The 14359-nt window shown below is 45.2% G+C and overlaps 1 protein-coding gene across 1 annotated transcript in view; it reads left to right on the forward strand.

The window, feature by feature from the left end:
• Positions 1-2090, forward strand: part of LOC121002566 (general transcription factor II-I repeat domain-containing protein 2-like) — a 142834-nt gene extending 140744 nt beyond the window's left edge. Inside the window, exon 2 of the mRNA XM_040434008.1 lies at positions 231-2090. Coding sequence (XP_040289942.1) covers positions 231-2090 — 1860 coding nt within the window. The remainder of the gene's footprint in view (positions 1-230) is intronic.
• Positions 2091-14359: the final 12269 nt, after the last annotated feature.

The raw sequence follows: 14359 nt of genomic DNA on the forward strand, positions 1-14359 counted from the left end.
ACATACATTTTCTTAGTGGTCATCTAAGGCATAGGTGTCAAACTCTGGCCCGCGGGCCAAATTTGGCCCGCAGTGTAATTATATTTGGCCCGCGAGGCTATACCAAATGACTACTAGAGCTAGCCCGCCGGTATTATACAGCGCATTCATTCATCGCTAATACTACAAATCCCATAATGCCTTGCTGATGTTTTGGACAGGTCCCAGAAACGCCCTCTCCTGTGTGACAGAAGTCATGGCGATCTCAAGCTACAACTGTCACTGTGGAACCCCTTCCCAAAAATGGCAAAAAGGCAGACAACAGGAACTTTCTGGACAGGTGGGAGACAGAATATCTGTTTACATATGTAAAAGACAGACCTGTTTGTCTGATTTGTAGAGTCAACGTGGCTATAACTAAGGAGTACAACATTCGACGACACTATGAAACAAAACACCATGACAAGTACAAGGACCTGAACATGACTCAAAAGAGCCAGAAAGTGGAGGAGATGAAAAGAAGTTTGGTTTCACAACAGAATATGTTCAAAAAAGCCACATCACAAAGTGAGGCTGCTGTAAAAGCTAGTTATATTGTAGCAGTAGAGATCGCAAAATCAGCCCGGCCCTTTAATGAGGGAGAGTTTGTGAAAAAGTGCATGTTGAAAGTTTGTGACATCGTGTGCCCAGAGAAAAAGCAAGCCTTTTCAAACGTGAGCCTGAGCAGAAACACAGTAGCTGATCGCACATGTGATCTTGCCACCAATCTGTATGACCAGCTTTTGGAAAAGGGAAAAGATTTCGTTGCATTCTCCCTTGCTGTGGATGAGAGCAGCGACGCATCTGATACTGCTCAGCTGTCAGTCTTCATCCGTGGAGTGGACTCAAATATGTGTGTTACGGAGGAGCTATTGGGATTCAAATCAATGCATGGCACAACCACAGGAAAGGAAATCTTTGAGGAGGTTTCCAAATGCGTAACTGAAATAAAGCTGTCGTGGGATAAACTCGTGGGATTAACGACAGATGGTGCGCCAGCGATGTGCGGTAAAACAAGTGGACTGGTGGGCAGGGTCCGGGAGAAGATGCAGGAAGAGAACTGTGCAGGTGAACTAACTGTTTATCACTGCATCATACATCAGGAATCACTGTGTGGCAAAGCCCTAAAGATGGAACATGTTATGACCACAGTAACACAAGTAGTTAACTTTATAAGAGCCAAAGGTCTGAATCACCGCCAGTTTAAGTCTTTTCTGGAGGAGTGTGGTTCGGCGTATTCAGACGTGCCGTATCACACAGAGGTGAGATGGTTAAGCCGAGGAAAAGTACTGAATAGATGTTTTGAGCTGCATGAGGAAATATGTCAGTTTCTGGAAAGCAAAGGGAAGGACACAGCAGAGCTTCGGGAGAAAAAGTTTCTGTGTGAGCTGGCCTTTCTGTGTGACATCTCGAGCCATCTCGATGCGCTGAACCTGCAGCTTCAGGGGCGCGGGCGCATCATCACAGACATGTACGCTGCAGTGAGGGCTTTTAAAACTAAACTGTGCCTGTGGGAGAATCAGATGCTGCAAGGAAACCTTGGCCATTTTCCCTGCTGCCAAACCATGAAAACGCAGTTCTTTACCAACTTGTTCCCATGCGCACAGTTTGCTGAAAAACTCAGTGTACTCGGCGCTGAGTTTAGCCGGCGATTTGCCGACTTTGATGTCCAGAAATGTAGGTTTGAACTGCTCAGTAATCCCTTCGCAGTTAATGTGGAAAACGCACCAACCAACCTCCAAATGGAGCTAATTGAACTCCAGTGTAATGACACGCTGAAGTCAAAGTATGATGCTGTGGGCGCCGCACAGTTTCCACAGTTCATCCCTGACACAATGCCTCAGCTCCGCACCCAAGCTGCTCAGATGCTCTCCATGTTCGGCAGCACTTATCTATGTGAGCAACTTTTCTCCTCGATGAAGATGACCAAAACATCTCACAGTAGATGCCTGACTGATGAACACCTTCGCTCGATACTGAGGATTTCCTCAGCTCAAAGCCTGAGCCCAGACATTGATGAACTATCATCCAAGAAGAGATGCCAGGTATCTGGCTTGGGCACATCAGATTAGATCAGTGTGCAGCAAACTGAGCAATAATTAATGTTTTCTTTATGCAATTTTTCTTGCTACTCCAAGACATGGGCTTGAATGGTTGATTGATTTTATTATTGTTATTTTATTTTTAAAATTATTATTATTTATTATTATTTAAATCTTATTTAATAAATGAATATGCTTGTTCCATATTCAATGTTAAAGCAAATCTTGTTTGGGTCCATGTTAAAAGGTTCATTTGTTCAATGCTGGACCGCGACTTTGTTCAAGTTTTACATTTTGGCCCACTGTGTATTTGAGTTTGACACCCCTGATCTAAGGTGATCATTAAAGCCTACTAGGCCAACAATGGGCCCACACTGCAGAATCATTGTTTTCTGGGTCACTTAACTGTCACTGAACTACCTCAGCACGACCATAGGCTTTGAAAAACCGCCATCGCCTGCAATCTCCCAAACGTGTGCACGAGCACAGTCATCACTACACCAAGATTGACGCATAGAGGAATAAAATTTATGTCATGAGTGTGTCAACTATTGACAACTCTTTGCAGTTGTCTAAAATCTATTCGATACACGTCCCCTGATAGGGGACATAACAGGGATTAAACTGATAGGAATAGTACTACTTAACACACCACTCATATAGGGTGGCACAGTACATTGCACGGCGCACGCGCCGTGCCCCGAATTGGAAGTAAGAGGACTGACCAACCATCTTTTTCCATCTCCCGTTTCCTAAAATCTATTCCATACACCGGGCCCTAATAGGGGACAAAACAGAGATTAAACTGGTAAGAACAGATTTTTTTAATAAAAAAAAAAAAAAAGAGGATAGCCTCTGCGGAGCTGGGTATTTTTTGGCCGCGTTACTGAACGCTCATGCACAATGGCTGTAGGTTCATGCGTCCTTTTGCGGAGGTGACAAACCTGGTCAGTCAAACCCAAGGCAACATCATCGGCCTCATCCCATATGCGTTTTTTCTGGAGCGTGCCCTGCGAAGAGTGCTGGATCAGGCCGTAGATGAGAATGAAGAGGAAGAGTTGTGGTCACCATCACCACCAGAAGCAGCCTTGTCGTCGTCGATTGCTGGACCTGCGGCAACGCAGAGAGAGGAGTCTGAAGAAGAGGATTCAGAGGAGTAAGGTGGCTTTGAGGAGGTGGAAGACCAACCACAGCAGGCGTCCCAGGGGGCTTGTTGTCACCTTTCGGGGACCCTTGGTGTTGTACGTGGCTGGGTGGAGGAAGAGACCTTCAATGACGTCAGTGAGGACAAGGAACGGGACATGGCTAGCTTGGTATCCAACCTTGTGCAAATGGGGAGTTTGCGGTTGTGCAAATGGACTGTTTGCGGTTGTTTGCGGTGCGTTAAACGGGGAGTTTGGTCTGTCAGAGTTTGGCCTGTCACTGTGAAGCGGGCATAACCCTTACACTACCTGATCGATACAACATCATACCTGATCGTATACACACACTGGATGGTTTAAAGCACGTTATTCCAAACAATTTAGGAATGTTAGGTGATTTATGCCCTTTATGGATTAAAACCTGACTCTGCGTCAACTACGTAATTTTCCGTGGGAGTTTTGCCATGGATCCCCCTCCGGCATTCCACAGTCCAGGTGTTAGTCCCCTTGAAACAACTTTTCCATCACTATTGTGGCCAGAAAGAGTCCCTGTGGGTTTTAAAATTCGCCTGCCTATTGAAGTCTATGGCGGTTCGCCCGTTTGCAAACATTTGCGGAAATACGCGTTCGCCGTTCGCAAACTGAAAATTTTAAGTTCGCGAGATCTCTACTAGCCATACATTGGGACATCATAATGGAAATCTGGATACTATTATCTGCTGACCAGACATTCTGACATCATAATGGAATCCTGGATTCTATTATCTACAGACCATATATTGTGACATCATAATGGAATCCTAAATACTATTATCTGCTAACAATACATGGTGACATCTTAATGCATTCACGCATACTACCATCTGCTGACCATACATTGTGACATCATAATGGAACCTGGGATACTATAATCTGCTGACCATACATTGTGACGTCATTATGGAATCCGGGATACTACTATCTGCTAGCCATACATTGTGACATCATAATGGAATCCTGGATACTATTATCTGCTAACCATACATTGTGACATCATAATGAAATCCTAAATACCATTATCTGCTGACAATACATTGTGACATCATAATGCATTCCTGTATACTACCATCTGCTGACCATACATTGTGACATCATAGTGGAATCCGGGATAGTACCATCTGCTGACCATACATTGTGACGTCATAATGGAATCCGGGATACTACCATCTGCTGACCATACATTGTTACATCATAATGGAATCCTGGATACTACCATCTGCTAGCCATATATTGTTACATCATAATGGAATCCTGCATTCTATTATCTGCTGACCATATATTGTGACATCATAATGGAATCCTAAATACTATTATCTGCTGACAATACATTGTGACATTATAATGCATTCCAGTATACTACCATCTGCTGACCATACATTGTGACATCATACTATAATCTGCTGACCATACATCGTGACGTCATAATGGAATCCGGGATACTACCTTCTGCTAGCTATACATTGTAATATCATAATGGAATCCTGGATACTATTATCTGCTGACCAATCCATATATTGTGACATCATAATGAAATCCTAAATACTATTATCTGCTGACAATACATTGTGACATCATAATGGAATCCTGGATACTATTATCTGCTGACCATACATTATGACATCATAATGGAATCCGGGATACTACCATCTGCTAGCCATACATTGTGACATCATAATGGAATCCAGGATATTATTATCTGCTGACCATACATTGTGACATCATAATGGAATCCTGCATACTATTATATGCTGACCATACATTGTGACATCCTAATGGAATCCGGGATACTATAATCTGCTGACCATACATTGTGACATCATAATGGAACCCTGGATACAATTATCTGCTGACCATGCATTGTGACATCATAATGGAATCCGGGATACTTTCATCTGCTGACCATACATTGTGGCGTCATATTGGAATTCGTGATACTACCATCTGCTTGCCATACATTGTAACTTCATAATAGAATCCTGGATACTATCTGTTATCTGGGATACTATCATCTGCTGACCATACATTGTGATGTCATAATGGAATCCTGGAAACTATTATCTGCTGACCATACATTGTTACATCATAATGGAATCCGGAATACTATAATCTGCTGACCATACATTGTGATGTCATATTGGAATCCGGGATACTACCATCTGCTGACTATACATTGTGACATCATAATGGAATCCTAAATTCTATTATCTGCTGACAATACATTGTGACATCATAATGCATTCCCGTATACTACCATCTGTGACATCATAATGTAATCCGGTATACTATTATCTGCCGACCATACATTGTGACGTCATAATGAAATCCGGCATACTATCATCTGCTGACCATACATCGTGACGTCATAATGGAATCCGGGATACTACCTTCTGCTAGCCATACATTGTGATTTCATAATGCAATCCTGGATACTATTATCTGCTGACCATACATTGTGACATCCTAATGGAATCCGGGATACTACCATCTGCTGACCATACATTGTGACATCATAATGGAATCCTGGATACAATTATCTGCTGACCATACATTGTGACATCCTAATGGAATCCGGGATAATATAATCTGCTGACCATACATTGTGAGATCATAATGGAATCCGGGATACTACCATCTGCCTACCATACATTGTGACATCATAATGGAATCCTGGATACAATTATCTGCTGACCATGCATTGTGACGTCATAATGGAATCTGGGATACTATCATCTGCTGACTATACATTGTGATGTCATTTTGGAATCCGGGATACTATCATCTGCTTGCCATACATTGTGACATCATAATAGAATCCTGGATACTATTATCTGCTAACCATACATTGTGACATCATAATGTTATCCAGGATACTATCATCTGCTGACTATACATTGTGATGTCATAATGGAATCCTGGATACTATTATCTGCTGACCACACATTGTGACATCATAATGGAATCCGGGATGCTATAATCTGCTGACCATACATTGTGAAGTCATAATGGAATCCGGGATACTAACATCTGCTAGCTATACATTGTGACATCATAATGTTATCCAGGATACTAACATGTGCTGACCATGAATTGTAACGTCAAAATCGAATCCGGGATACTGCCATCTGCTACCCATACATTGTGACATCATAATGGAATCCTAAATTCTATTATCTGCTGACCATATATTGTGACATCATAATGGAATCCGAAATACTATTATCTCCTGACAATACATTGTGACATTATAATGCATTCCCGTATACTACCATCTGTGACATCATAATGTAATCCGGTATACTATAATCTGCCGACCATACATTGTGACGTCATAATAGAATCCGGCATACTATCATCTGCTGACCATACATCGTAACGTCATAATAGAATCCGGGATACTACCTTCTGCTAGCCATACATTGTGATATCATAATGGAATCCAGGATACTACCATCTGCTGACCATACATTGTGATATCATAATGGAATCCTAAATATTATTATCTGCTGACAATACATTGTGACATTATAATGCATTCTCGTATACTACCATCTGCTGACCATACATTGTAACATCATAATGGAACGGGATAGTGAAAATTATTACCTGGAATTTTGCTTTCCATGAGTCCGAAGGCAGCACATGAAGGGTTAACAGAGTCCTATTCTCGCCCCAGGACCGCCCACCTAGATAAAATCAAGATAATTAATTATTTAGCAATCCTATAGGTCCCTATAAAGCACTCCCTCTGGCAAACCTCCAATGTGTATAAAAAATAGATTCAGGCAAAATGCAAAACAAAAGGATTTATTAGGGAGGGTATGTATGTGCTGCCTTCGAACTCATGGAAAGCAAAATTCCAGGTAATAATTTTCACTTTCCCCTGTCATCCTCGGCAGCACATGAAGGGATATGCATAGATACTAAAGGGAGGGAATTACTGAACTGCTGCACTCAACACCGCAGTGCCAAAGGCTGAGCTCTTATTTTCTATGTCCAGACGGTAGTGCTTCATGAAGGTAGATGGCGTAGACCATGATGCTGCTCTACAGATCTCTTCTAGGGAGACATGCGCTTGTTCAGCCCAAGATGTTGCTGTGGCCCTAGTTGAGTGGGCTCTAATCGGAGAAGGAGGAGAGATGCCCTCTATGGTGTATGCCTCCAAGATGATAGACTTGATCCATCTTGCCAGGGAACTCTTAGATGCCTTGTGACCTTTATTAGGACCGGAGTATAGCAAAAACAGATTTTCATCTAGTCTAAAATTCTCCGTCCTCCGAAGGTAGATCTCAACTGCCCTCTTGACATCCAAGGTGTGCCAGCGAGCTTGTTCTTCATCTGAGGGGTCTGGGAAAAAGACTGGTAGAAACGCTTCTTGGTTGACGTTAGCAGAAGAAGGAACTTTTGGCACAAAGGAAGGTAGAGTGCACAGCAGAACTCCATTCGGCAGGATTCTTAAATACGGCGTCTTAACCGATAATGCTTGCAATTCCCTGAGTCTCTTAGCCGAAGTGATGGCAATAAGAAAGAACTTTGCAGGAGAGCCAATTAAGTTCTGCGTCTACTAAGGGCTCAAAGGGGGGTTCAGCCAATCTTCTGAGGACCAATGACAGATCCCAAACAGGCATAGGGTGTCTCACCACCGGTCTAAGCTTCTTAATGGCCTTGAAGAAACGATTAATTAAGGGATGATGTCCGAATCTGCTCTCTGTCATGGCATTAATGGCTGTCATGTGCACTTTCAAAGTGTTCGGAGTAAGACCCTTCTGGAATCTATCTTGCAGGAACTGGAGGATAACAGGGACTGTAATATCTGAACATTCATTCTCTGACATCCAGGATGAAAATTTCCTCCATATCTTTTCATACTTGATATTTGTAGAAGTTTTCCGGGAGGAGAGTAGAGTATTGATGACAGGGACAGATAGCCCTTTTCCTTCTAGTCTGGACCTCTCAGTCTCCAAGCTGTGAGATGAAGTTTGTTCAGATGTTGATGAAACAGGCCGTTCTGAACTAGTAAGTCGGGATAAGATGGAAGCTTCCAGTAGACTCCTCTGGATAACTGGAGTAGAAGTGGGAACCATGGCCTGCGTGGCCAAAAAGGAGCAATCAATATCGCTTGAGGTTTCTCTAATAGAATCTTCTGCAGGACTCTTAAGATGAGGGGCACCAGAGGAAAGATATAAACATACTGGTCCTTCCACGTTATAGAAAAGGCGTCTACTGCTGCTGGATTCTGGAATCCATTCAGAGAACAGAACTTGGGAAGTTTGCTGTTTTCCCTGGAGGCCATCAGATCTACAGACGGAGTCCCCCATCTGGCTGTAATCTGCAGGAAGTATTTCTGGTCCAGCTCCCACTCGGTTTGTCTGATCTTCCTCCGACTCAGAAGATCCGCCTGAGTATTCAACGAGCCTTTGATGTGTACCGCCCTTAGATTCTGTAAGTGCCTCTCTGCCCATGCAAAGATCTTCCTGCATAATGCAAGGAGTAGAAGAGTCCGGGTGCCTCCCTGCTTGTTTATGTAAAAAACTGCAGGGAGATTGTCCGTCTGAATTAGGACTGATTGGTTCTCCAAATCTGTCCGAAAGTGTTGTAACGCCAGCTTGATTGCCTTCAACTCTCTGAAGTTCGAGGACAGCTGTCATTCTGTGCAGGACCAAGAATCTTGAACCCAACTGTTTCCGAGATGGGCTCCCCAGCCCCGGGAAGAGGCATCCGTCTGTCACGGATGGTGTACAGGAAACAAGACAATGCAAAATAATCTATGACTCACTGGATCCACAACTAAGGAACAAAAGGGAGACCCCTGCATGAGACCTGGCACACTCTCCCTGACTGCTCAGCCTATGCGAACACCCCAAAGGTGGATGGTCGCATATCCACGTACCTCGACTATCTAACGCCTGAAGACCCTACAATAGTGAGGGGACACGACCACCGGCTCCCTACACTAGACACGGAGGGAGTCGGGGTCTCCTAAGATCCAGCAAACAGAAAATCACAAATAAATATACAGCACTTATCTTGCAGAAGACTGGGATATAGGAACAGCATGCACACACACTCTAGGAAGTTGTATAAGCCGCACACTACTGCATTATGGGGAGGAATTTAAAGGGAAGCAATCAGTCCAACTGCATGACAGCTGAGAGAGGCTAACGAGATGAGGAACTGAAACCAAAACAAAGAAAACTCAAGGAGGAGGTTCTGAAAGGCTTCTGTCAGAGCTTCTCAGCTGTCTGGTTGTGACACCGTCGTAACAGTCACCGTAGGTGTTAGCTGGAAGGATCTGCCCCTGGCTAAATTCCTTCCTCTTAACCACCATTTCAGCTCCGTGATTGTGGAAGGTCTCAACCTGACACGGGCTGAAAGATTGTGGTTGTACTTCCAGACCTGAAGCAAGTCCTGCTGTAATTCCCGTATGTGGGCCTGAGCCCATGGAACTGCATCTATTACTGATGTCATATGACCCAGGGTTTTCATCACCCTGTGGACTGTAGGTCTTTGGCCCGCAATTAAGATCTTTATTGCTGATGTGACAGAACTTATCCTGGAGGTCGGGAGATACAGGGTCATGGTGCAAGTGTCTATCCTGAAGCCTAGAAACGTTTTGGATGTGGCTGGCTGGATGTCGGATTTGTCCCAATTGATCAAGAAGCCCAGAGACTGAAGCAACTTGATGACTTTCAGGAGATTAGAATTCAGTAAGTCCCTGGTGGGTGCCACTACAAGCCAGTCGTCCAGGTACGGAAACACCTGTAAGGCTTGTAGGCGTAAACTTGCAACAGCTATTACGGCTAATTTTGTAAAAATTCTGGGTGCTGATGAGAGGCCGAAGGGCAGGGCTTTGAATTGGAGGTGTTTTACTTTTCCTCCCATGGTGATTGCAATCCTCAGAAAGCGTCTGGACGCGTTCTCTATTGGGACATGCAGATAAGCGTCTCTCAAGTCGATGGATGCCAAGAAGTGACCTTCTTGAAGCAGAGACGTGATAGACCTTATGTTTTCCATCTTGAAATGAACTTTTGTGATAAATTGATTCACGTAGCGGAGGTCTATGATTAGGCGCCACCTTCCCTCTGACTTGGGGACTGGAAACACTCTGGAATATACTCCTGTTCCTTCTTGATGTTTTGGTACAGGTTCCAGAGCACCCTTTTGAATAAATTCTCTCACGAGGTCTATGACCCGAGGGTCTTCTCTTTGATTTAAGAGAAAACGGTCTCTTGGACGGCGGATAAACTCCAGTGATTACCCTTCTCTTATGATCCTCAAGGCCCAACTGTCTGAGGAAATTCCCTGCCATGCTGCGTAAAATCGAGTAAGCCGACCTCCTACCCCTTTGCTTCTGGCGTCAGAAGTCCTCTTTGGTGGGTTTATCCTCTGGTTTCTTCCTACCCTTATCCGATGTTCTGGCAAAATACTTTCGGTCAGTTCCTCTCCTGTCCGAACGCCCGCGAAAATCGGATCTTTGAAAGCGCTGTCTTCTAAAGGGCCGAAAGCTTCTGGGTTGAAATCTGCGCCTGGAAAGAGGAAATTCCAGTGCTTTATCTTCCTTATTGGTTTCCAATAGAGTGTCTAGCTGAGAGCCAAACAGACGCCCTGGTTCAAATGGAAGAGAACAAAGGTTGTTCTTGGAGGGGACATCACCCGACCACAATTTTAACCAGATTGACCTCCTGATAGAGTTGGAGAGAGCCATATTTTTGGCTAAGCCTTTCAGGGTATCCACGGGAAAGTCACATAGGAACTCCGCCGCGATCTTCAAAGAAGGAAGTTGCTGAAGTAACTCTTCTCTATCAACGCCATCCTCAATATTCCTTCCTAGTTGACTCAACCACACTCTCAGGGCACGGGCTACAGGCACTGCGGCCATGGACGCCTTCTTTAGGGAGGCTATATAAGAATGAAGCTGCTTTAGGAGATTATCTGCCTTCTTATCCATGGGATCCTTTAACAACGTAGAGTCGTCAGACGGAAAAAAGGACCTCTTCGCTAGTCTGGCCACCGCAGGATCGACCTTGGAAGGTGCCCCCCACTTCTCACATTCAGCAGGGTCTATTCTGTACATAGCCTTAGCTCTTCTTCCTGAATCTATCTTCCTTAATGGATGTTTCCATTCTTTCTGGATGATGGATTCAAGCACCGGATGACTGGGAAAGACCCGCGCTTTCTTTTTAGGAAAGTAAAACAGGCTCCCCTCATCTTGGTCGGCACGCGTCTCCGTCTTGGATTCAATTATATGCTTCACATCCTTGATGAGATGGTTAATATCCTCCTTCCTGAACAAAAAGTTCTCCTCTGTGGCTGGTTCTAGATCTGAGCTAGAACCAGAGGACACCTCCCCTTCCATAATACATAAGGGCTGCTTCTTCTTATGTCTCTTCACACGCCTGGGTGAGGATTCCGGGGAATGGGAAAACACCTCTAATCCACAGCTTCCACAATAATTGTCCTGGTGGTCATCAGGGAGAGGCTGGTCGCAGGATTGGCACAGCCTGTGCCTGTGCTTCCTGGATCTTTTTCCTCCTTTACTGGAATGGCTAGACATCTGGAAAGAGGAACAGATTAAATATATAAAGATCTAAGATACCACATAATAATGGCTGTAATCAGTCATGACCAGAGCCTGGATCAGGGGTACCTTAGAAATAATAGAGCTCGACTGCCAAGGCACAAGGGCAGTAAGAGCATGGACTATACCACCTTAAATACAGGAGATAATTAATTAATTATCTTGTTTTTATCTAGGTGGGCGGTCCTGGGGCGAGAATAGGACTCTGTTAACCCTTCATGTGCTGCCGAGGACGTCAGGGGAAACTATATTTTCTGACCATACATTGTAACATCATAATGGAATCCGGATACTATCATCTGCTGACCATACATTGTGACGTCATAATGGAATATAGGATACTACCATCTGCTGACCATACATTGTGACATCATAATGGAATCCTGGATACTATTATCTGCTGACCATACATTGTGACATCATAATGGAATCCGGGATACTATCATCTGATGACCATAAATTGTGACATCATAATGAAATTTAGGATACTATTATCTGCTGATCATACATTGTGACATCATAATGGAATCCTGGATACTATTATCTGCTGACCATACATTGTGACATCATAATGGAATCCGGGATAGTATCATCTGCTGACCATACATTGTGACGCCATAATGGAATCCTGGAAACTATTATCTGCTTACCATACATTGTGACATCATAATGGAATCCTAAATACTATTATCTGCTGACAATACATTGTGACATCATAATGCATACCCGTTTACTACCATCTGCTGACCATAAATTGTGACATCATAATGGAATCCTAGATACTATCATCTGCTGACCATACATTGTGACGTCATAATAGAATCCGGGATACTACCATCTGCTAGCCATACATTGTGACATCATAATGGAATCCTAAATACTATTATCTGCTGACCATACATTGTGACATCATAATGGAATCCTGGATACTATCATGTGCTTACCATACATTGTGAGATCATAATGGAATCCGAGATACCACCATCTGCTGCCCATACATTGTTACATCATAATGGAATCCTAAATATTATTATCTGCTGACAATACATTGTGACATCATAATGCATTCTCATATACTACCATCTTCTGACCATACATTGTAACATCATAATGGAACGGGATACTAACATCTGCTGACCATACATTGTGACATCATAATGGAATCCGGAATACTATCATCTGCTGACCATACATTGTGACGTCATAATGGAATATAGGATAGTATAAGCAAGATATTGCTGCATTTGTGGGAGGGGAGGCTGATTACAAGGCTATTCATACGTACCAGTGGGCCCAGGCTGGCTGATTACTAGGCTATTTCTAGGCACCTGTGGGCCCAGGCTGACGCCGATTCAGCTGATTTCACTACCTCTGAGTCAGCTCTAGGATACAGCAGCATGGTGTGGAGGCTCCTTACGGCTGGGCGGTGGCAGAATGTCTCAGGAGGGCGCTGGTATTCATGGTAGGATCGGAGTTGTTTGCACGGGACCCACGCTGCGGTCCGTGACATGTAGCGCTCTGGGATGAAGTACAGTTTGGGCGCTAATGGTCGAACCATTTGGGCGCTAATGGTCGAACCATGGTTGTTTGTATTGTTTGTCTGGCCGTTCAGAGGCCTGGTGGGGCCATTGCATACAGTTATTGGGGTAGCATGTGCTTAGAGTAAGCATGGTTGTATGTTTTCTGATACCTGGTTTACATGCGGGGCGCGTGTCTGCAGTTGGCTCAAGCTATGCATGCTGTGTTTAAGTGAGGAGTGCGCCGTACCTGGAGATCCTGTGGTCGGCAAGGGTAAGAAGCTGCTTCTCCGCAGCATGCAGTATTAGAGTCCGGCCGGCGGGGGGGCACCCCCGCACCGGAGCACAATGCCAGGGAGCTGTGCGGCTCCCCACGCGGTATGGGTGCCCAGCTGGCGGGGGGGTCGGCCCCCTAGGTGAGGGGGGGCACCACCACACTGGTGCACTCTGCCAGGGAGCTGTGCGGCTCCCCACGCGGCACACGATTCAAACTGGCGGGAGGTGGGGCCCATGGTGAAGGAAGGGCTCCCCCTGCCCCGGTGCACATTGCCAGGGAGCTGCGCTGCTCCCCACGCGGTACGAGTGTCCAGCCGGCGGTGGGTCGGCCCCTGGCTGAAGGTGGGCTCCCCCGCACTGGTGCACTCTGCCAGGGAGCTGTGCGGCTCACCGCGGGGCCCATGGTAAAGGAAGGGCTCCCCCTGCCCCGGTGCACATTGCCAGGGAGCTGCGCTGCTCCCCACGCGGTACGGGTGTCCAGCCGTTGGTGGGTCGGCCCCTGGCTGAGGGGGGGGCTCCCCCGCACTGGTGCACTCTGCCAGAGAGCAGCGTGAGCTCCCCACGCGGCTATGTGTAAAGATACAGGGGACACCGTGTCCCCGCTCCTCATCTTCAATAAAGTCTGGCACGGGCCGCCGTGCCGTTAGTTAGGCAGGGATCAGGGGTGGGAGTACTAGGCTCGGTCAGGAGGAGCAGATCATAGGCGGTGGCTTCCTTCTGCCGGCCTTACATAAGGTTTCCAAGGGGGTT

The sequence above is a fragment of the Bufo bufo genome, chromosome 5 (genome assembly GCF_905171765.1).
Source record: "Bufo bufo chromosome 5, aBufBuf1.1, whole genome shotgun sequence".
Taxonomy (NCBI): domain Eukaryota; kingdom Metazoa; phylum Chordata; class Amphibia; order Anura; family Bufonidae; genus Bufo; species Bufo bufo.